At 37.9% G+C, this 24,859-nt stretch overlaps 1 protein-coding gene across 8 annotated transcripts in view; it reads right to left on the reverse strand.

The window, feature by feature from the left end:
- BBX (BBX high mobility group box domain containing) overlaps positions 1–24,859 on the reverse strand; it is a 352,656-nt gene that overhangs the window by 15,606 nt on the left and 312,191 nt on the right. For 6 of the 8 annotated variants that reach the window (XM_056109088.1, XM_056109083.1, XM_056109087.1 and 3 more), the window contains 5 exons: positions 22,669–23,677; positions 20,780–20,918; positions 15,735–15,883; positions 2,947–3,036; positions 1,386–1,445 (listed from right to left, as the gene is read on the reverse strand). In XM_056109088.1, the coding sequence (XP_055965063.1) occupies positions 1,386–1,445; positions 2,947–3,036; positions 15,735–15,883; positions 20,780–20,918; positions 22,669–23,677 (1,447 nt within the window). The remainder of the gene's footprint in view (positions 1–1,385; positions 1,446–2,946; positions 3,037–15,734; positions 15,884–20,779; positions 20,919–22,668; positions 23,678–24,859) is intronic. The other 2 variants (XM_056109089.1, XM_056109091.1) reach the window with 2 other exon arrangements.

The following is a 24,859-nucleotide window of genomic DNA, read 5'->3' on the forward strand; positions in this document are numbered from 1 at the left end:
GGAAAATCTTGCTACTTGTGACATGGATGAATCTTGAGGCCACTATAATAAATAAAATAAGCCAAAGACAGAAAGACAAATACCTTATTTTTTTTAAAAAAAATCAAGAAAGTGATCATGTTTGTGGTTACCAGGGTGGAGGAAAAGAGAATACGATGAAGGTGATCAGAGCCACAAACTTCAAGTTTGAAGGTAAGTAAGTATTAGGGAATGTGACATACAAATGGGGGAATAGTTACAGTGCCTTACCAGTGAATATAAGTTCTAAGGTAGATCTTAATAGTTCTTATCACATGGAAAAACCCTTTCTACCTCTTTTCCTTCTACCTATATGAGATGGTAAACTAAACTTCCTGTTTTAGCTTGGGAAGGAAGGAAAACAGAAAGAAAGGAAAACAGAAGGAAGAAAAATTATTGGCATTTTCTGTAAGAGTGACATATAACAGACATGTGGCTCATATGTGAACTTTGTGTAGTAAACAAAGAAGGTCACAACTATCACAAAGTCCAATCTGAATATTTTTGATGTCTTTCACAAATGAGTATTTGTGATATGTGATATAAGCCAAATGCATAATTTCCATTTATTTATCTACTTTAGTAAAGGAGCAAGAGTGCCTTTGGGAGCAGAACTTTGCCTTTTGCCTAACCATAAATTTTATCAGAGGCATATGGGCGGTGTGAACACTATGATACCTTCTTTCCTTCAAATTAATAAAGTCCTATGAAACACCAGAAAACGTAAAGTTTTTTAAAAACTATCTTCAGTGGAAATTAAATAATCAATCAAAAGAAGAAGGACAGTCCTTTATCCATCACGGAAGCTACCATTTCCCCAAGGATTCACCATTTAACAGAAATTATGTAAAGTCATAAATATGGGGAAAATTTGAAATGGAATGTGCATCTAACACTTTTAACATGATTCTAATTAGTAAGGTACTTTTCTTTGGTGATACATAAACACCAGAGGCATTTCCTCTGAAAATGCTCAGAGGTTTTCAGAGGTTGGTTAAGAGAAAGAGTTCAGGTAAAGAATCATGTCTGCAGGTTTGCCCATGCACAGCTCATCAGAAAAGTCTTATGCTGCCCTCATCTCAACCTGTGTAAGCCTTGGCCTATGAAGTAAAATGTAATGCAAAATATTTTTTGTCAGAACAAGTTTAACATCAGTTGCGACAGTTCAAATGTAACAAGCCTCCTACTGATAATTTAAAATTTATATAACATATTAGCTGACCCTGATCAGGTAAAATATATGATCATTTTTCATTAGAAAAATAAACACTCCAATAATGAACTAAAACTGCTGGTTGAGCTAATGTAAATTAGGGCATTTCCAGTTCAAGCTACTTCTAACTAGATAGTGAATATTGCTTCTTTACCTTCTAGTGGGTAAAAAGCATCCAAGAAGAGTTGCTTGTTTGACCATTTATCCCCACTTCCTAAAAAACAATGACAGAAGAGGAAAGTGAAATTCTGCTTCTAGTACAGTCACATGCATTATAAAAACAATATACAAAGCTGAAATATGAAGCTATTGAATAAATGAAGCAACATTTTATTTCAACTTCTGGGGGGCTCTGGGGCACACATAGTGATGCTCTGGACTTACTCCTGACTCTGCACTAAAGGATCACTCCTAGCAGACTAGGGAAACCATATGGGTACAGGGACTCAAACTCAGATTGGTCATTTGCAAGGCAAGTACCCTACCAGCTGTACTCTCTCTCTCATGCCCCTATTTTATCAAAATAGCACTCATCAACTAGAATAATTAGGCTACACAGTAAACTGATTAAAAATATTATAAAATATATGCTGGGGAATTTCTATGATTTTGTCAAGATTAATAAAGATTAGTTAAAAGGAAATGATAAAAGTTGACATTTTAGAGATACTTTGCCACTTAACTAGAGGAAAATTGTTAATATACAAAATGAAACTAAGACACATAAGGTAGAGATGAAAGTAAAATCCAAATTAAGTAAAAGGATATAGATCGGAACGTATAAGCACTTTTTTCTACACATGGAAGATAGCTGCCTTAAAATCTCATTCAAGAAACAAATACATCTAGACATGCAGGCAGGATATAAGTGGGCATTGATCAGTAGGTTTATGATTATCATGATACTAACATGCAGGAGATGCTAACATATTAGCAGGAGATTAAATACTAGCAGGAGATGCTAATGAAAGCCTGACTTCCAAGGCTAGGTTGACTCATATGGCGAGATCTGTCTTTTAAAGAATAGGTATTCTTAACTATGAGTGGGGAATTTTCAGAGGAGTCCTAACAGGGCTCAAGGACCCATTAAGATCTTAATGAGAGATGTTCTGAGTGAAGGGAGGATAGACTGGAATGAGTCTCTAGTACCCTCTAGAAATAACAGTTTTGGACTGAAAACGCAGTAGAAAGAGTGGCAAACAAAGTTATACAGAGAGGGGGAAAGAAGCTAAGACTCTGGAGTGGAATCCACTTAACAAAGATCCTCAAGTGTCAGAGAAAGCAAAGAAATGGTGGGACTTTCATATAAATATTCAACCAGTGAGGTTTCAGGAGGAGGAAAATGTGATTCTGGTTGATGGCTGCCAAACATGAGAAAAATGAGAGTTAAAGAAAGTCCATAGATAAGAGCGCAAAGAGGACTAGATTACAAAATGTACCAAATATAGATAAGAAAAAGCACTTTTAGGAAACATACGGAACTCTGAAAATAGAGACAAAAATGACATCTGAGTAGAAATCAAAGTAAAGGAGTTCTCTCTGCAATTAGCAATAGAGTCTAGAACTACTGAATATGTCTGTGTCAGGAACAGTTGACTGAAGCAAGTGAAGGGGAGGAAAAGGCAAAGGCGATGCATGGAAGCTCTACTCAACGATGAATTCACAAAGATGAATGTGGCCAAGAAACCTTAATGGAGGATGGAACGCACCAATACCTTTTTCCGGAACATTAGACTTCTCCTTTTTGTGCTTATATTTGCTGACAATTTTGTGGAATAAATTCTTTTTCTGGGACTGGAAAGGACCTACAGACAATATTAATATGAGTATGTTTTAAATTCACAGGGTTTTATAAAACAATAGAGTGTTTCTAAACAATTGCATCCTCCTCCCACCTGTGGAATAAGCACATGACGTCACAAGAAATGGCATCTTGCCTCTTAAATCATGTAACAGTGCTGACTGCCTTCCTTAGGCCAATCTGAAACCCAAGGAGAACCGCACTGGAGATGCACTGTGCAGCGTCTCCTTTAGATCTGGAACTACCTAGCAGAAAATGCAGATGCAGTAACCAAAACCAGCAGGATGGCTGTAGTTGCATAAAGATTTTTCTTCAGATCATTAAGGTCTTGAAGGAAGGGAGGTCGTGGGCATCACCTCTCTCCTAAGACAGAGACTTTCACAAGGACAGTGGGGTCAGGACAACAGGTGAACGGATCACACCAGATAGCTTTCTAACCTTTGCTGAGGATATTTGAGAAAGACAAAATTGGCTTAAAATTAGAACATATCTGATCTCAGGGGTGAAGGAGTGGAGAGAAATCTCAGACTGCATCCTCGTTTCCTCAGATGAAGAAAGCAGAATGGAGATTTTAAGTAACCAAACAGAAATGACAATGGCCCTGACCTCCCCGAGGTGGGTTACTTTTGATACTGCTGAAATTTCTATGTCGAAGCTGACTTTTCTTTCCTCATCTATAAGTGAGGATAACAGCTAATAAAAGGTAATAGATACATAGGTTGAGTAAAGATAATTTAGGACAACGAAAGTAATTCACAGGCTTGATGTGAAAATTTCAAAGTCATAAGTTCTGTAAACTGCCGGGCCCTGTGACCCACATCCCAACATCTGCACCACACACTCTGCCGTGTACACACCGATAGGTTTTTTTGGGGTGGGTGGGGTAAGGTGGAGGAACAGGGAGGCACTCTTGCTCTGTGCTTGAAAGTCCATGCAGTGTCAGGGTTCTAACCTGGGACTCCAGGACGCATGGCATGTGCTCCAGCCATTTGAGCTGCAAATTACCAATTTTAGAAAATTTTCCCTACCTTTAGTTCTCCTCTGTCTAATTTCCTGCATTCTCCCTATCCCTAAGCAATCAATATTTTTGTCTCTATCAAATTGCCTTTTCTGGGACTTTCCTAGCAAAAGAATCATGTGAAAAAGATCTTTGGCTAGGACTCTCAGCATGACATTTGCAGATTCCCTCCATGTCAACACTTCATTCCTTTTTTAAGGTTCAACAATATCTCATTGGATGAATATGTCATATTTTGTTTATTCACTCATCAGCTGATGCACATTTAAGTTTTTTTCTACTTTTTAGTTATGAGGAAACTGTTACGAATGCTTCTATCTGTGCTTTTGTTTTCTTCTCAGATGTACTTTAGAAGTGAAACTGCTAGGTCAACTGGTAATTCTAAACTGGTAATTCCCTTTGAGGTATTGTCACTTTATTTAACATCTTTCCCAACATTTCCTTCCTATCTGCTACTTTGATTATACCCATCATAAGAGTGTAAAAGTGGTATCCCTTTCATTGTGGTTTAGATTTGCAGTCCCTGTTGATTAATGATGTAGAGCATCTTTTCATTTGCTTATGTGCTATTTGTATACATTTCTTTTTCTTTCTTTTTTTTTAAAATACTTTATTTATTTATTGAATCACTGTGGGAAAAGTTACAAAGCTTTCAGGTTTAGGTCTCAGTCATGCAAATATCAAACACCTTTCCCTTTACCAATACTTATTTTTTACCACGAAGAACCCCGATAAAACCCCACCCCCCACCCCTCCCAATGCCTGCGAGGCAGATGAATTCTAGTTGACACTCTATCTGCTTTGATTAGATTCATTGTTTCAATAAAAGATGCACCACTATTATTTAGAGTTTACCCCCCCACCCAAATCAGACATGCTGAGAGAGCATTGTGAAGTGATTCGCTTTCTACAGCTGGGTTCAAGAATTAAATGTTGGTTTTGGATTTCCGCTATTTTGCTAATTAACCCTGGAAGTATTTTTATTGAGAGTCAGATAATTAAGAGATTGGTTTCTGTGCTCTGGAGTCGTGGTCGTGCTGGAGAGCCGCTCCTGGGGGGCAACTGGCAGCCTCGGTAGGGTGTGAAGGACGGACTGGAACGCCCCCCTTCCCATGAGGTTTTAGTTGCCCCCGCACCCCCGGCTCACACCTGCTCTCCACAAGGCACCCATGTGGCCTCCATCTTCTTTCCAGAGAGGAGAGGGCGAATGGGGCAACACCCTTTCCCCTCCGGGCAGACATGATGGCCTGGATTAACGCATAGTCCGTTCACTTTTCTGCTCCAAGCTGCTGGGTTCTGCATTAAGTCCTTGTGCTTCTGGGGCCATGGCCGTGCTGGAGAGCCGCTTGTGGGGGGCAACTGGTGACCTCGGTAGGGTGTGAAGGATGGACCAGAACGCCCCCCTTCCCATGAGGTTTTTGTCGCCCCCGCACCCCCGGCTCATACCTGCTGTCCACAAGGCTCCCATGTGGCCGCCATCTTTCTTTCCAGAGGGAGGAGGGCGGAAGGGTATTTGTATACATTTTTTGGAGAAAAATTTCTGTTGAAATTGTTTTCCATTTGAAAACTTAGTTGTCATTTTCTTAATTACAGAAGTCCTCTGTATAATCTCTTAAAAGCAACTCATCAGCTATGTAATTTCAAGTATTTGCCCCATTCTGGGGGATATCTTTTCACTATCTTTGCAGTCACCAAAGCACACAAGTTTTAGACTTTGACAGCTCAGTTTATTCATTTTTTTATTAGCTTGGAATATATGTGTGTGTGTGTGTGTATATACATATATATATAGCATCATATCAAAGTATCCACTGCCAAATAGTTTTCTCTGAAAAGTTTAGAATTTTAACTCATAAATATTAAATGTTAATAGCTCTTTAATCATTTCAAATTAACTTTTGTATATTATGTGAACAAAGATTCAACTTTATTCTTTTGTATTCAGTTGTCCAAACACCAGTTTTGTTGTTACTTGATTTTGGGCCCCCCCTTGACTTTGCTCAGTGCTTACTCCTGGATCAGTGCTCAGGGATCACTCCTTGCAGACTCAAGGGACTATATATGATGCCAGGGATTCAACTGGGCTCAGCTGTTTGCAAGACAAGCACCTTACCCTCTCTACTATCTCTCTAGATTCAATCAAGCACCGTTTTTTTTTTAAAAAACACTTCCCCCCAAATAGTCTTTACTTGCTGAAAAGTCTGTTGATTATATAGATTTGGTTTTGGACTCTCAAAATTCCATTCTGTGTATTTTAATGCTAGCATCATATTAATTTTATTGTAGGCTTTCGGGAAGGGTAGAGGGGTCTTCAAAGAATGCTCAGGAGGCCAAGGGGTCACTCCTGGTGACAGCAAATCAGGCCCATAATTAGTGCTAGGGCCTGATACTACGGTGCTGCTCAGACTCTGCAGTGCCGTGGATCTCCAGGGGTAACCGTGGCAGTGCTTGGAGGCCTCCAGGGCTACAACTAGTGATATTTGAGAGTTTATTTGATGCCAGGGATTGATTCTAGTTCCTGAGCTTGAACCTTACCCCAGAATGATTCCGGTGGCTTTCTCTCTTCTCTCTCTCTCCTTTTCTATCCCTTACCCCTTTGTAGCTAGTTTTGAAATCAAGAAGATTTATTAAGATTTGTTATGTTTGTTATCCCTCACAATTCCAAATTAATTTTAAGCTTCTTATCACTTTGTATAAAGTTGCAATTGGGGATTCAAAGATTTAATTCCTGGATCAATTTAAGGGTTTGTTACCATCTTAAAGGTAGTTTTCCAAACCATGAATGTTAATGTTTTGCATTTACAATCTGCATGTCATTTATTTCATTTTCTTATCTAGTCCCCTGGCAAGGTCTTTTAGTAGAATGCTGAAAACAAGGAGTTGGGAATGAACATCCTTGTCTTGTTTATAATAGGGGGAAGCAGTCAGTTTTTGTTAGTTGTGGGTTTTTACAGAAGACCTTTATGAAGTTGAGGAAGGTGTTTATTGTGGTCAAATGCTTTTTATACATCTATTTAGATCAGTGCTCTTCAGTCGTTCACACTTTCAGACAGCAGTGATAAAAATAGACCAGTGTTTTTCTATATCATGGACCAGCATGAGTTCATTGACTAATGATTGAAGATTTAGATAACAATGTGATTTTAATTTTTGTTCTGTTGATATGATACAATAATTGATTATGGTAAGGTTGCAAACTCAATTTGCATTCCTGGGATAATTTTGCATTATAATGTGCACTAATAATGCACAATTTGCATTAGTGACAGTGTATGATCCTTTTTTTATTGTTTGTTCTGTTTGAGGAATTTTCTACTTGTATTTGACATTTATGAAAATCCAGTGGTGAATTTACCTAGCCTTGACTCCCTCCCTTCCTCCAAGTACTACTTTTACTTTTAAATTCACTATCTTTACTAATTAGAGAGCTGATCAGATTGGTTATTTCTTCCTAAGTTACATGTGGCAGTCTGTTTCTTTTTTAGAAATGTTCCATTTCACACAGCTTATCTAAATTAATGGCACAAAACTGCTTATGGCACTCATTCACTGTACTTTTTTATTCCTATAAGATTGGTGATAAAGTCTGTAAATTTCTGAGTCAAGTATTTGAATTTCTTAAACTTACAATATATATTTTTTGTCTAAACATTTCTTTAATCCATGTTTTTTTCCCCAAAATACCTATCTTTCTGTTTCATTGGTTTTTCTCTATTTTTTCTGTCTGTTAACAAATTTTTGACTCATCAATTTCTTCATTATTCTTTGTCATTTCCCAGCTTATGCTTAGTTTTAGTGGCATGTTCTTTTCAGTCTCAGGGTAGAAGGCTGGGTAATAGATTTAAGATCTTTCTTCTCTCTTAACCCCTCCATTTATAGCAATAAACTTCCCTCTAAGCATTGCATTTAGCTATACTCTATAGGTTTTGTATATTTCCCATTTTATTCATCTCAAAATATTTTCTAATTTTCCTGTTATTTCTTCTTTGACTTACTGGTTATTTAGAAACTTGTTTTTAATTTCCACATATTTATAAGTTTCTGTGATTTTTTTCCCTGCAGTTGTTTCCATTCCACCATGATCAAGATATAGAAACTAGTGTTATTTCAATTATTTTAAATAAATTGGTTTCTTTTATGGCCTAGTATATGGTCCATTCTAGAGAATGATGTTACAAGAAACAATATATACTGTTATTATAGGGTAGAATGCTCTAAATTAGTCTCTTAGGTTGAGCTGGTGTACAGTACTCAAGTCTCCTTTATTGATCTTTTGCGTGGTACAGTGGTTTTATGAATTTTAACTATGTGGACCAGCAGTTGAGACTCACAGTTTCTAGTTATTGTAGCAAACTAAATGCTATTTGTCCATAGCACATTTTACCTTCTCACAAATTAAATACTTTGTTTAGAGCTGTTTATTGTCTACTTTCCCTACCATAATGTAATCTTCATGAAAGCAGGACTCTTAATATCTGCTGCATGAATAAATCTTTAAAAAAAAGTACTTGATACAAAGTAAAAAGTCTAGAAATGACAGTTGTTGCTGTTATTACTGGTATCATAAATCTGTGCAAGTGCTTTTAGATGATTACACCAAGCCATCTCTCTAAACAATCAATAGCAAATACTTCTGAATTGGCTGGTGATGGTCTGAAATGAAGATGAAGAATGCCTCTACACTCGTACTATTTGGAAAAAAGTAAGCAAAAGGGAAAGAAAATAAATTTAACAAATATAGAGAAAACTTATCATGTGTACATATAGTACTAACATTATAGGGATTCTCTATAATCCATTTGCAATCACTACCTCATATGTATTTTATACAACCCAGGAAACTGCAGGCTAATGTGACAGCATGATAGATACATGGGCAATCACAGAAGGTGGAAGTGGAAGCAAGAAGGAAAACAATTTTAAGACTTCTCAGGACCAGAAGGATTCCAGTGATTTATCCATAGAAAAATAATTTAGCGAAAATAAAGTATTGGCTCATAGTGAGAATGTTTTCTGAATTCATCACTGTGGATGATGAGGACAATGGCTGAAGGAAGTGGTTCACAGAGGCAAACTGATTTGGTGCATGGAATGGGTTAGGTAGAAAAGAATGTATGATTTTAGACCCAATCATACTCAGAAAAATCTAAAAAGTACAACGTATGGAAAAAGCTGAAGATGGAGTTTGCCAATATAGCACTGTAGCACTGTCCTCCCGTTGTTCATTGATTTGCTCGAGTGGGCACCAGTAACGGCTCCATTGTGAGACTTGTTGTTACTGTTTTTGACATATCGAATATGCCACGGGGAGCTTGCCAGGCTCTGCCATGCGGCTGGGATACTCTCGTTAGCTTGCCGGGCTCTCCGAGAGGGGCGGAGAAATCGAACCCGGGTCGGATGCTTGCAAGGCAAAAACCCTGCTTGCTGTGCTATTGCTCCAGCCCACTGTCAATATCAACGTGAAAAATAAACATTTATTCTGTACATGGAGATTTTGCAAATCAACATTTTTGAATTATATTGCTCACAGAAACCCCCAAAATTATAGCTATAAAATGAATCTAGGTAAATGATAATTTAAGATTAGAGAAAGTGGCATATTTGAAGGTGTGACAGATAAGCTATAACTATATTCACTGAATAGCAGAGATTTAGAGTCAAGAAGTGGAAAACTGATTTTCTGTTCACTAGTATGTTTCATGTTTGTTATTTTATCTAAAGCAAATTAAATAAAATTTTGTAATAAATAGGAACTCTACTAGTATTTTTCCTAGTAATTATTGTATTAATGAAGGGATGTTCAGAGCAAAATAAAGGTATAAATTGCAAATAAAAGAAGGCAAGAAATTTAGAAGGAAATCATTCAGAAGAGAACCAGCAACTATCTTAAAAAACTATCACTTCAAGTTTCCATCTTCTCTCCCTAGTCTTCCTACCAAATTTCTTAAAAGAAACTAGATATCAGCTTCCACTTCTACTTACTTTTGTCATGCAAACATAGTTTCGGACTCAGAATGGCCTATATTTTAAGGTATCAATCACCTTTGTATCCCAACTTCTCAGTTGGGTAGAAAATAGCAGAGACAAATGAGAAACTGAAAAGATAACAGTGATACCATCAAGGCACTAACTTTCCCAAAATACTAATGTGAGTACCTGGGCTCAGTGGTACGGTATACACACCTGTGTGCTCTGAAGTCCCAAGTTCAGCCACTGGCACCAAATGGCCTCCTGAACACTGCCACAACCATCAGGCCAGCAACACACACACACACACACACACACACACACACACACACACACACAAATATATATATATATATATATAAATATTTGTATATATTAGTATAGGAGACTAGGCATGGGATCCATGCCTTGTTAGAGCATTTAGGATTATATTAGGTATATCTTTTATGTCTGCAAATGTGCTATTGATACGTTCCTGACTTCACTGTGCAATAAGGAAGACTCTCAAATAGTAATGGGGGAAAAATAGAATTCTACTTAACCAGGTAGTTACTATTTCCCAAGAAAAAGGCTGCTCCTGGAATCAGCAACTCTCAATTTTTTCACACTGAAAGGAATCTTAAATTGGCTCAATCCCAAATGGGATTCTGTTCTCAACCTTTAATTCTGTAAACCTGTTTTATTGTCACCGTGAATTTTTAAAAACTCAAATATGCATCATCAAAATTTCAGTCTTAAAAGATTAAGTACAAAGCAGGGAAAGATGAATAGAATGATTAGCTAAGGCTAAGGAGAGGATAGAAGAAATGAGGAAGAAATAATGCTAAAGGTCAAGATGAGGAATAATTTAAACACTGTAATTGAACACAGACCCTATCTCCCTCCATGACCCTACTTTGAAAATTACTGTTTTGCAGAACACTCTGACTTTCACTACTCTTGTAAAGAAACACTTCATATGTTGGCTATATACTTAAATAAAGTGTCAAAATAAATCTTTTCGAAGGTATCAATTAAACTTAGAATTAATTTTTAAAGTTTGCATTTGAAATATGCAAGTGAGAAAAATTTAAAAAATACTATAAAATAGGCTATTTCAGTGGAATGGAATTTTTAGATGAATTCAATGTACTGAAAAATTTGTCCTTAGAAGCAAAAGGACATTTTATCTGTAAATCAACATGCTCAATCCTAGCCCAATTAAAGAAAGGTAGCATTGATTCATTTTCTTCCCTTTTCATTGTAGCTCCATTATACAGACATAAGGGACAAGGCAGAACCAGTGAAGGGGATGATGGCAAACAGGAAGGAAATCCAGATATAGGAAAGGAAACCACCAAGAAAACAGATGTATAAACTCAATCAAGGCTATCATTCTGAGATGTAAATCTCACTCTATGTATAGATATGGAGTCATAATCATTTCCTGTAGAGATTTCAAGTCAAAAAGATCATATTTAAAATTTATGTAATCTGAAATAAGTAAAAATAAGGAACCTGGTATAGGGCTGGAAAAGCATATTTTGAATACTGAATGAATGAGGATAAGTACTGGATAAAATGCAGAAAGATGACAAGTTACCTTAGGAAAAATGAACCACTTTGCAAATGCTCTTTTACCAACGAACTAATAATCTCATACACAGTGTTTTCTTTGAATGATTCATTATGCAAAGGTGTAAAGGGTCTAGAGTCTAAGAAAACAATCTCTCCTATTCTTTAAAGATCAGGCAATTACAGCACAGCTGGTATGATAATTTCATTAATAACTTGTAGGATAGTACATTGGTGCTGCTAATGCCGAATTACAATCAGTCACAAATACTATTTCTTTAGTTTGCTAAACAGAGAATATATTATCTAATTTCTGCTTTATTTTAATTGCATTCTGCTTCATGAGTCAGATTGTAGAGCAAAAACTAAAGTCTTGGAAGACTTCCCACCTATATAATTATGGACACACTAAGAACCAGTGACTTCGTGGTTTCAGAGGCATTAAGGGAAAGTTAAGATGATATTGTATGAGGAATAATTCAAAGATTAAAAAAAAATGGATTATTCCAATGGGCTGGAGCGATAGTACAGCGGGTTGGGCATTTGCCTTACATGCAGCCAACATGGCTGACCCAAGTTCGATTCCTCCACCCCTCTCGGAGAGCCTGGCAAACTACCGAGAACATCTCGCCCTCATGGCAAAGCCTGGCAAGCGACCTGTGAAGTATTCGATATGCCATACTGTTAATCTCAGTTGGGAGAGGCAAAATATGCCAAGACACTGCTAAGACCCAAGAGAAAATATAAGGAAAAGAGATCTTGACTTCAGGGTTTTACAGCTTTAAAAAAATAAATCTACTGTTACATTCCCAGGTAATATGGCCAACTTCAGAGTTTGAAGTGAATGTCTAGAATAGCTCTAACAAGTGGCGAGGGAGAGTACATCCTACACATCATTCAAATTCCATTTTATTGGCTTGTCAGGTATTTCATCAACAACTTTAAGCCCAAGAATTACAAGAGTATAAGAAACCTGGCATTCTTGGCCTTATGAACTACCTTGCCTATTTCTCACTCTCTAGGATACAGAAACTGTCATTTCATTTGATCATATATCGTGGAGCTCAGGTACCTACCTGTCAAAAGCTACTCTCTTTCCAACTTCTACTTTACATGACTGCATTTTATTCTCAATATGAGCAAACTTGTAGATCCAACTTGAAAAATGTTATTACAAAACTTATTTTTAATAATCACAGAGGAAAAGCATATCAATTCTAAAATCAGTTTTCTTTTTTTTCTTTTTTTTTGCTTTTTGGGTACACCCAGTGATACACAGGGGTTACTCCTGGCTCATGCACTCAGGAATTACTCCTGGCGGTGCTCGGGGAACCATATGGGATGCTTGGAATTGTACCAGGGTCAGCCGCATGCAAGGCAAGTGCCCTCCCCACTGTGCTATTGCTCCAGCCCCTCAGTTTCCTATTCTTTGCCTTTCAAAATGAAGGGAGAATATTTTCTCTTGTCTTTCAAATTCCATTTGGCTTAAAAATCTCAAATTTATCTCCCAGTTCTTTTAACTATTACAAAAGAGTTTTTGGGTCTCATGGGAGGAAGGGTTAGGTTTCTTCAGAGAAGAAACCATAATTTTCTCAACACATACATTTCACTCCCCTAAAGTTTATAAAATTTTACCTCATTAGTATTTACCTCTGATCCATGATTCTTAGAATTTAACAAGATTTATGTATGTACATCTTATATTTCAATATAAAACACATGAGACAATTTGACATATGACAACCACCAAACAGCCACTTTCACATGGCAATTACAAAATCTGTCCCATCAACTTCTACTTAGAATTTTACCCTGAAAGTAACAAAAGCGTAGTCATACCAGTTCATCTCTCCGTTCACTGCCTTATATGAAAACTAACCAAAGTAAGTTTTTTCAATCTATATAGGAAGTTAGAGTTACAGTTTCACCACAGATGTCTTGATCTAAAGTAAAAGCCAAAATTCTTTAAAAAAGAAAAAAAAAGAGGAGTAATATTGCTAATTTAGATCAGAAAATCCTTTGAGGGGCCAGAGCAATAGTACAGCAAGTCAGGTGCTTTTGTTTTGCACATGGCAAATCTGGGTTTAATCCCTGGCACCCCATTTGGCCCCTCAAACAGGAGTGATCCCTGAGTGCAGTGCCAAGATCTCTGAGTTTCTATGCTCAGAGTGCAGCCTGTACTGAGCACAGAACAGGTATAGGTCCCAAATAAAAAAAACAGAACAAAACCACCTGGATATCGAGACCACTGACCACCCCTTCTTTGAACTATTATGTTACCTGATGAATTGTCATAATCTACCTACTGTTGGGTAACATTGCTTTGTCCTTTCACAAGAAGCTTAGATTTATCTGGTTACACCCATCAATCTGGTTACACCCATCACAGTGCTCCTGAAGCACTTCCACTTCCATTGCCTTTATCTGTAAACAGTTTTCCCTATGCTCTCCTTCCCACCCAGTTAATCAGTTTTCCCCTTAATCAGACTTTGTTAATTTGTAAGATCAGTTTCCCAGAAATCTTTGATTTTATATGTATGAGTGAAATATTGCCTTTCTCCTCTCCTTATGCCTTATGAACATTTTACTTTAAAGTAATATCCTTTTTGTATAGATACAGGAAGACTGTTAACATTATGCTTTGTAATTTAGGATTTGATTGGCCTTGAATATTATTCACTCCCGGGCATCTGCTTTCTCGACTTAAGCCTCAGTTGCCCTTAGTTCCTAACACCCCAAAAGAGGGACTGAATGGACCCAGGGCAAGCGGTGAGCTACCCTGGCAGCGAAATGGGCCAGGCCAAAGTGCCACGATTCTTAACTATAAGTTAAGAGTTTGATCATAGACAAATGCTGTCATGATCCAAAGGTAATGTCAAGACTAGGATCCTGCTAGGGGTGGGAAAGACTATCTGGCCTGAGCACCGTATTCTGAGATCAAGATGGTCCTAGGAGAGCAATTCTATAAGTTTAAGATATTTCTTACTGTATCCATACAAAATGATTTATATTATATTCTTATATGCTTGTCGGACAAGGAGAGGAGAGGCACGCCCATGGGATTATGCTCCAGGGTGGGTCCTCCTGCTGAGGAAGGATCTGTCCTAGGAGCGGTCTTCCCTGAGGCTAAGATTTCTACCCCTATTGATTTCTACCCCTATTGACTGTGACAGCACCTATGTGTAATTGTTTCCCCAATTCCTCATGGAGAGAGGATTTAACTAGACTGTAGGAGTGGGCTGGAGGTTCAGAGAGGATCAGAAGGAAGAGAAGGATGAAGGGGGATGGAGAAGGAGAATGAAGTAGCATGGAGGGAGCAGAGACGGGAGCAGAGATAGAAGTAGAGCAGAGAGAGACAGAGGGGGCAGAGAGAGCAGAGACAGAAGGAGAAGGGAGCAGAGACAGATGAAGAGAGAATCAGAATAAACTACGACTAATACCTACCAGCCTGCCCCTCGTTCCTTCCTCCGCCTGACCATCGCCCTCGACCTCTCCAGGGTGGGAGAAGGGTGAGACTACCGAACGCGGGCGGCGGGAGAGATAGAGCCACCGCCGCCACTGTGTGTGTTCTTGTGTGAGTTTACACAACCTACTTTGTACAAATTAAAAATTTGCCTTATATCCATAGGTAACAATCTCGTATTCCTGAACCCAAACACATTAAATACAGCACTTTTCTAAATTAAAAAAATGTATGTACTGAAGTATTACAGGTAATTTTTATCTTCCTTTGGTTCATTCTACTAGTAAGTAATGGAGTAAACTTAATATGCAAGTAGTAAAACTTCATAGTTCCCAAGGCTCGCCCATCACACAGACACTGTTACAGAAGAATAAACCTCAGCCAGTAGCTTTTTGCTCAAGAAAAGTTCAATATTCTAAATTAGAATTCTGTGTGGCAGAAGGTCAAAATCAGGGGTAACAACTTTAAAAAGGCAAGTATATAGGTTGAAATTCTAATGGCAGAGGCTGTGGATGATTAGGAAGGGAAAAAAAAGGGAGAGACAAATGAGACAAAATCTAAGATAAAGCATCCTGCATTTCCAACTCACTCCTACCTCAATTCTAAATCTGTTTGTATATCTAAAGGGAGCTACAAAGCTAAACAGAGGGTTCAGCTGAGATTCCAACCAAAGCGTGGTAAAGTATGGTACATAGCTAACCTTTGCTGGTTTTAGTTTGCTCTGAGGACGTGTTTCCAGTCTTCTTCTTTTTTCTTGAGACAGATACACATTTACGGTCAAATGTAACGGGACTATATTGAGGGAGGTTGCTGAATTTTTTTTCAAATTCTTCATCCAGCTTTGCTGAGCTAATAAGAGGAGGAAGGAAAGGGGACAGAAATCCATCAGTACATGATCTAAGTACTTAACAGAAATGATACAAGACATATCTTAGTATAATCCAATTCAAAACAGAACCCAGAGAATTATGGTGCAGTTACAAGTTCTGTGCAAGGCCAAAAAATGCCTTTTCAGAATCGTCGATCGATTGCCTCGAGCAGGCCCCAGTAACGTCTCCTTCATCCTAGCCTTGAGATTATATTCAAGACTCTGTAGGAGAATGAGACCCATCATTGTTACTGGTATTTGGCATATTGGGTACGCCACGGGGAGTTTGCCAGACTCTGCCGTGTGGGCAGGCTACATTCGGTAGCCTGCCAGTTTGTCAAAGTAGGAATGAGATAATAAGATGTCATGATAGGATGCCTTTTCAGAAATGCTTGAGAAAATTTAAGTTTTCTTAATAAATTCACATGGCAGTTTGCTATTACCTTAGAAAATACAAATATAAAATTTTTGTGTTCCACATTTCTGAGGTGTGGAATTTGCCTTTTTCTCCATTGACTAATGAATTTTTCATAGTGCAAAACACTTTGTAGGGTGGAGAGCAAGCACGGGAGTTATGGTGCTTCCCTTGCATAAAATCAATCCCAGTTTGATCCCTGGTATCTCAGATGGTCTCTTGAGCATCACTAGGCGTGATCTCTCTTTTTTTTCTTTTTTCTTTTTGGGTCACACCCAGCTGATGCTAAGGGGTTCCTCCTGGCTCTGCACTCAGGAATCACTCCTGGCGGTGCTTGGGGGACCATATGGGATGCTGGGAATCAAACCCAGCTCGGCCACGTGCAAGGCAAATGCCCTACCGCTGTGCTATTGTTCCAGCCCCTAGGTGTGATCTCTAAGCAAAGACCTAGGAGTAAGCCTAAGCAATGCTGGGTAGAAACCACCGCTCTCCCTGCATCACCCCAGCTCCCAGCTTTAAAAAAAAAAGAGCAAAACTAAAGATATTCTAACCAGAAGTATTATTCAAATAATTTACATTGTGAATTCACATTGGCAAACTTAACGGCAATATCATATATAAGTAATTTCCTGGTTTGGGGCTGTATGTAGTGGTGCTCAGAGTCTACTTCCAGTACGGTGCTTGGGAGTAGCTCCCAGTAGGGTAACATGTGGGTGCTAGTGATGGAATTTAGGGTTCCCACATGCAGAGTGTGTGCTTTAGCCCTCTGTGTCATCTCCCTGGCTGTTAATATGTTGACTGGGACTTGTTTATAACACAATTACACATAATGCAAAACATTTTTTGTTCACATCTGGTGCTCAGGGCTTACTCCTGGCTCCACAATTAGGGGTTACTTCTAGTGAGGCTAAGGAGACTTTATGGGGTCCAGGGCCCCCATAAAGCCGAGTTGACTGCATGCAAGGAAAGTGTAATGCCAACAGTACTATCTCTCTATGCCACCTCCCACAGCCTGTTTTTAAATATTAGAAATATTCTGGAGAATTACCTAGGATGAGGATGGATCATTCAATGAGATAAATATTACCAGTTTTCAATCGAATCTGAGGCAATGCTGCATTAAAAACAAACCACAAATGACTGAAGAAAATGCCACCAGCATAATTAGGACATTCTGTGCTGTTTTTAACTGTATCCATGGCCCCCAATGCAGTAGTGGTAGCACACCTCCTGGATTCTAGATTGCTGCTGGCTTTCACTGAACAAGACTTATGAACTAAGATGCAAGCCAAATAGATAGGAGAAGCTGCAGGAGTATGCTTGGAAGGCCAACAGGTAAGGGAGCAGCTTTGAATACCAATTTAGAAGCCACTGTGCCAGGCTAATCAATGGGCTGGATTTAAGATGTAACCACCTAAAACTTCTTAGTTTGGAAGGACTGCACAGAAGTTGGAGGAAACAAGATGACAATCAGAATGGTGAAGAGAATGGATATTACTACACTCTATCAAAGGAGTAGGAGAGTGTTCCTTTCTTAACACGGTCTCTTGTTCTTGTTCACTTAAAATTTACATTAAAGGAGAGTCACCTTATTATACAGTAAAAGGGACTATTTGAAAGCTACCTATTATTGGCAATTTTTTCATATATGCTGAATAACCAAAAGAAAAACATAAAAAATCAAGATTTAACTCATAAAGATCCTTGAGCCCCCTTGGCTCCCTTCTCCGTTTTTCAGCTAGAATAACCATCTATGTTTTTTTGTGAAAAAGTATATAAAATCAGAACTGCCAAAAGTGAGTGAATTTTTCTTAGCTACAGTTTTTAACTAAACAGACAGCACATTTTCTACAATATAGAGGTTTAAAATGCTAAATTATACATCTGAGATGACTGAGGGAACTGGCATTTCTCTTCACTCATACACGGTGCTGTCATGTTCTAAATAAACAAGGCCAATTCAGAGAGTCTGACTCTGATAGGTCAATTCTAACAGTGGGTGAAGGAGGAAAACCCCCAAATTTACAAAGCACCTGCAGAGAATCAAATAAATTCACACAACTCTCTTGTTAGGGACAAAACTTTCAAAAAATCATTTTCACTTTTCTTATGTTTCAGAGGAGATTTGTGAAAATATCTCTCACAATTTCAGTGGCGTTCTAATCAAAGCATCAGAGAACTTTCAGTGGAGAAGCCTTAATGTCTGCCCAGTTCTCCTAGAATTTTGGATGGCCTGCAATGATACCTCATTTGCTTGATGTGTAGTCATCAGGCACTATGACTTCTAGAAGCTATTTTGCTTGTCCAGAAGTTGTGCATTTGTATCAATCAACAATGACAAATGTGATTTTAACAATATTGTGTATAATGTGAGAAACACTAATATGAAGTTGGATTTTTAAATTATAACAGAAATATGTAAAATTATATAGATCTTGATACAAATAATATTGCACACTTATTATAATGAGAAATAATTTCCGTTTTTCCACTTTATGATGACTAAGAGTCTTAGAATTAACTGGATTTTTGAGAACTATAATTCCCATGGAAAAATTTATTATTCCACAAACATAATTAAAATATTTATGAATAAGTTGAATACATAATGTGTAAATCTGCCCATATTTAAATACACATGAAAAATATGGAGTATATGAAATATTATTTTATTCACTGTATTCTCTTCAAATTGGGCTGAGAAGACTCAAAGGTTTTCAAATGGTATAAGAAAATGTGCAGGTACTTTCTCCCACCAATATGAAGTATCCGATCTCTTAACGTACTTTACATAAGAATGGCACTAAGAATTCTTGGTATAACACAAAAAGAAAATAATTCTGAATAGTTATCTTGATGCAATGTTTGATACAATATTTGAGCACATAATTGGTAGCTGAATATTCTCTATGTTAGAAGACTCTTCAAATACATTTTTTCTTAGAGCAATAAAACAGTTTCAACAAAACAAGGTTAGAGGTAAAAAATTATTTTCCTTAAGTTACATCTGTTACATTGCTTTATAAATATAAATATACATATATACACCTTCAGAAATACTAAACAAAATATATATATATATATATGAGATCAAATGTAAACATACTTATATAACGCTAGAATAAACATCAGATAGAAAAGCATGTCCTTGTGAATGCTTAGAACATTTTGTTATGGGATTCAGTACTTTGGGACTGGGAATACAGACCCCAAAATTGTAAGAATATTCCTAACATGCCTAAATTCAATGAGTTTGAACCCCTGCAATTCGTGACCCCTGATCACCATTATATGCCTAGGGACCATTAGTGGCCCTGGTGTCCCTTTTACACTGCTATCCCTGGTCACAGGCTGGAGTGATAGCACAGCGGGTAGGGCGTTAGCCTTACATGCAGCGAACATGGCCAACCCGAGTTCGATTCCTCTGCCCCTCTCGGAGAGCCCGGCAAGCCACCGAGAGTATCTCGCCCCTCTCGGAGAGCCCAGCAAGCTACAGAGAGTATCTTCCCTGCACGGCAAAGCCTGGCAAGCTCCCCGTGACGTATTCGATATGCCAAACACAGTAACAACAAAGTCTCCAATGGAGACGTTACTGGGCCCGCTCGAGCAAATCGACGAACAACGGGAGGCCCGTGACCGTGACCCCTAACCCCTGGTCACCACACATGCTTTCTAGTTGGACCACTGAACCCTCAGGATGACAATGCTGGGTCAAGCATTGATGGGAGTGATACAGGACCTCCTTCAGTGCCTCAGGGGTGGTCCTTATGAACAGAGATTCAGTGGGTAGGGATAGAGCTCAAAGGGATAGTCTGGATCCGTAGGTAAGGTGCAACAATAACAGCAACAAAAATGAAAGCAAACCAACCTTCATGTTGGTGAGGAAAAGTACCTGCATACTTGGTTACATCATTTGAGAACACTTTTGTAATTCCCATCGACCCAGTTTGAAAAGAATACACTAAATACAAATAAGTATAATTTTTATATTCTCTATTAGTTTGTTTAAAAGTATGCAAAATTTTGCACTGTCATAGGACTATGATACAATGAACCTAAATTTAACACAGGCTTAAGTTAAATATTTACTTGTTCTGGGGTCATACCCAGAAGTGCTCAGGATAGCTCTGTGCTCAGGGATCACTCCTGGAAGGGCTTGGGGGAACGATTTGTGGTGCTGATTTTTGGAACCCAGTTGTCAGCATGCAAGCCAACCACTGTACTCTCTCTCCAATCCCATAACCCATATTTTTTATGCCAATTCTATAATGTGAATGGTGCTGTCATTCACACAGCCATGTAAAAAACACAAATCATACATCTTTAATTTGTTTTTCTTCTGTGCTCAGAAAGATTGCACGAAGTACCAAGTGAATTAGAATTAGTGATTTATGCTTATCTTATAAATTCTATTTCTATTTGGGGTCTGGGCAATGTGCTGACCGTGCTGACAGGTACATACCCAAGGAGAGAATCTTCCTTAGATTTCGTCTTCTTAAATTTCTTGCTCCCACTGGTTCCACTTTGATTGTATGTCCAGCTTTCTTCATTCCAACACCCCTCATGATCAGAGGAGTTTCCTTTTCCTGAGCTTCGTTTGCCTAAGAAAATTCAAGAGACAGGATGTGCTTAGTCAGTTGGGATGGGAAAGAAATCTCCTGAGTTGCTTCAATTTGACTCCTCTGGTATCACTTGCATGATGCTATCTATTTGCAAGTGATATACAACTATTTCAGAGTCCTCAAAGTGCTTAATGAAAGATAGCCCAACAATAATATGCATGGCAGGTGAGAGAGCTTAATGGGCTAAAATCATGTTTTGTATGCAGAAGGCCCAGGTTTAATCCCTGCATTGCGCGGTTCTCAAAATACCACCAGGAGTCCATTAAGTAAAGAGCTGGGAGAAGTTCCACCAGACTGCTGAGTGTTGTCAAAAGGCACACCAAACCAAATAAAAATAAAAAATAAAGTCAATGCAAAAAAAGTGACTTGCAATCTATGAGATCTGTTGCCTTTTTATAACAGGTATTATTTGATTCCAGAAATGAGCTTTTGAATTACCTTAGCGTATCAGCTGCAGGTATGGGAGTCCTTTGTGAGCATTACTAATTCTAATTTACTGAAGACTTACTGGAGTGGTATCTCTAGAGAGCTACGCATTCCCAAGGATGTTCATTCAGAAGTGTCTGACCTATTATTCACATATCTCTAGTTCAAAGTATTTCCCGAACAAGATTCAATATGTTCAAAGAGATAAATTTATATTAAGTACTATGGATTAGGTATTATGTTAACTGGTTTCTGGATACTGTTTATATTTTACTTTAAATAAAGTTTTGGTTCATGGAGAAAGCTAGATTATTTCCTTCTGCAGCCTTACAGATTAAGATTCTGATAAATGAAAATAAAAAAAAGAACAAAAAAAGAACCAAAAAAACCCCCAAAAAATTAAAAAAAGAAAAAAAAGAGATTCTGATAAATATGTATCTGTTTGACCCAGGAAACACTTTTCCCATCAGTTTATAAGATTGATTAAAAGATCCAAGCATGCATTTCTGATTCTTCAGAGCAAAAAGTAGGCCCTTGTCAATTAACAAAAAAAAGGTTAAATTACTTTAAACACATATATCTTGAGAACTACCCACAAAATGAGTAGAAACTCTCTGCAAAGGTGCTTGAAAACATGTCAGTAAAATAATATGGACTATAAATCATAAAGAACCATAGAAATGTAAAAAATGGTATCTTAAAATTCAGTCACTGTATTTCAGATTTTTTTCATGACTAGGTTTCAGGCATACACTGACCTAACACCAATCCCTTCACCATTGTTCACTTCTCTCTACCAATGTCCCCAGTTTCCCTCCCACCTACCCAGTAGTCTGTGTCTATGGCACGTACTTTTAAAAAAATTTTAGGCACTGTGGTTTACAGTGCTGTTACTAACAGGGTTTCATGTATATCACTTCATCACCTCTAGCAGCATCCTATTCTCCTCTACCAAGTGATAACTCCCTTCTGCACTGCCAGTGTTCCCTTCCCTACCCTATCTGGTCCTTTACCCCCACCCCGGGGCAAGTGTCTTACTGATTTTAACAGCATATTGTTCTTTTACGTATCTATTTGTTTTGGGGTTGCACCAAGCAGTGCTCAGGGATTGATTATTCCCCGCTCTGTGCTCAGGATTGACTCCTGGTGGTGCTGGGGAATTATATGCAGTATTATAGCTTCAAGATTCAAACCAGGGCCAGCCAGGTTCTACTGCATGGCAAGCTGTACTTTTTAATGCAGACCTAAAACAGAAGTCCTGCTAGGCGTCCATATTCTTTTCAGATTTGCTGTAGTCACTTACCGCGGTCCACATTAGCTCGCAGAGAGGTGAGCATGCCCTCTGACACTAGGGTTTTATAAAGAGCACCTTTGCAAGACCTCTCGGATTTCCGGGAGCCACAAGTCTCTATTTTCCTGTGACAGTCACTGTCTTCAGGCTTGGCCTGTCCAGGTAGGCTGGGTAGTAAAGTATCTTCCGTGGGTGTCATTGGTTCTGCTTTTATACCCTCTGGCACCTCACCAGAAATGTTCTTGCTGGTAGAAATACTAATGAAATCTGGAGGTCTTGACTCTTTGGTGGTGTCTGAGGATTTCTCCTTTGACATTTTCTTCTCTCTCGATTTCACTTTTTTCTTTGGTGGCTTGGCATCCAAAATGCTTCCCTTGCCACTAGAGGATGTGCGAACCTTCTTGCGAGGGGTTTCTCCAAGTTTTTCAATGCCCCAGTCTCCCTTCGCCACGGCTTCAATGGTGTATATGACACTCTCAATGTCAGACTCGGAAGACTGCCTTTTTTTGCAGGTCTTCTTGGGTGTGGACTTATCATTTCCATGTCGATCCACTTTACTTTTCTTCTTCTTCTTTTTTAGCTTTTCTGGTTTGTTTAATGCTGTGGGATCCTCGATGATCATAATTCCATGAGGATGGCACATATGATCCTTTCTACTAGGAACATCACTTATTATTATCTTGCTACTGGCAGAGTAAGAAAAATCAGGAAAGTGACTACATTTTTGATCTTCCTCGAACTCTTCTTTCTTAATTTCTTTGAGATTTTCCATTTTAATAGGCATTATATCATCCATGTGTAACTCTTCAAAATTTCTCACTTCCTTTGAATCTCTTATATTTTCTCTAGCCAATTTTTCAAATTCTGCTTCCTTCTGTAACCTGATTTCATCTGTTCTCTCCATTTTTATTTCTCTTTCTTCCCTTCCCTTCTCCAATTCCTTCATCCTTCCACTATCTGGGTCTTTTGCCTTTATTAGCTTTGATTCTTCCATTTTCACTCCTTCTGATGCCAGGCACATCTAAACAGTTTTAATAAAAATAAGAGAAGAAAAAATGTCCTTATTATTCTATAATTGAAATTAATTTAAACTTCTAAATTATTTCCAAAAAATCAAAATGCTAAAACATTAAATTATCCCACTTCTGCCAAACTAATTCAAATGACTCAATTAATAAAAGATTTACATATTATGATAAATGCATCCAATTCTAAATAAGCACATACCAGAATTCTCTTCTTTCAGCCTCATCAAAAACTCTTCATGAAACTTGTTTGTATTTGATAAAATGGTGAAGTAAAAACAAGGCTTGGAGGGAGAAGGATGAGATTCAGAGTTAAAAGACCTGATTTTGAGTGTTAGTTTTGTTACTTGCTAACTTTGTACCTAAGATGAGTCATTTCACTCCTCAATCTTCTGTCATCTTTGTAAAATGAAGATGGTAAGAATAGTGAATAGTTGTCAAAAAGGACTCTGTGAGTTCTAAGTGAGATGATGATTTATGGAAGTTCTTAGTAAATCACTCTAAAACTGTTCAGATGTTTGCCTTTACTTTTTTTTCTTTTTTTTTTTTTAGTAAATGAGGAAAATAGGAACAATTACCATCTACCCACTTTAAATTAGAAATGATAAGATGAATCACTGCACAATTACAGATGGTTTTGGTTAATTAACAAAACATTATGGGTTCATACATGCTGACAGGTTACTAAAAACCCACATAAACAGAAAACCCAATAGTGAGTGTGTTTAAACTTATCTTATAACAAAGTTTAGGCTGATTTTGTTTTCAATTCTGACCAGATGGACTATGAAACTGTGTGATTTTTTTTTAAGTCTTAATTTACCTCATTTAAAGTGACTTGCATGCTTTTACTATCAGAATCTTCATTCATTTGCATAAGCACTAGGGGAATTAATTGCACAGTGTAAGATAGATATTCTGTATCATTTTCTGAAAAATTCTGAATACCAAAACACATCTGGCAGCAATTTGGTTAAGTTTTTTAATTCTCAGAATTAAGACATTAAAGGAGAAATTTGCTGTCTTCCCTTCCAACTCTCAGGTGATAGCAAAGCAGCAATCTGAAGCAGTTTTGTAGAAGGGGAAATTATAGTTTGTTGTAAAATTCATTTTCGATACCTGGGATGTTATTTAAATGCTCACTGCATGGTTCCAAGTAGAAGGCATAGAGTCTGGGG

The sequence above is a fragment of the Sorex fumeus genome, unplaced genomic scaffold (assembly GCF_029834395.1).
Source record: "Sorex fumeus unplaced genomic scaffold, SorFum_2.1 ptg000265l, whole genome shotgun sequence".
Classification (NCBI taxonomy): domain Eukaryota; kingdom Metazoa; phylum Chordata; class Mammalia; order Eulipotyphla; family Soricidae; genus Sorex; species Sorex fumeus.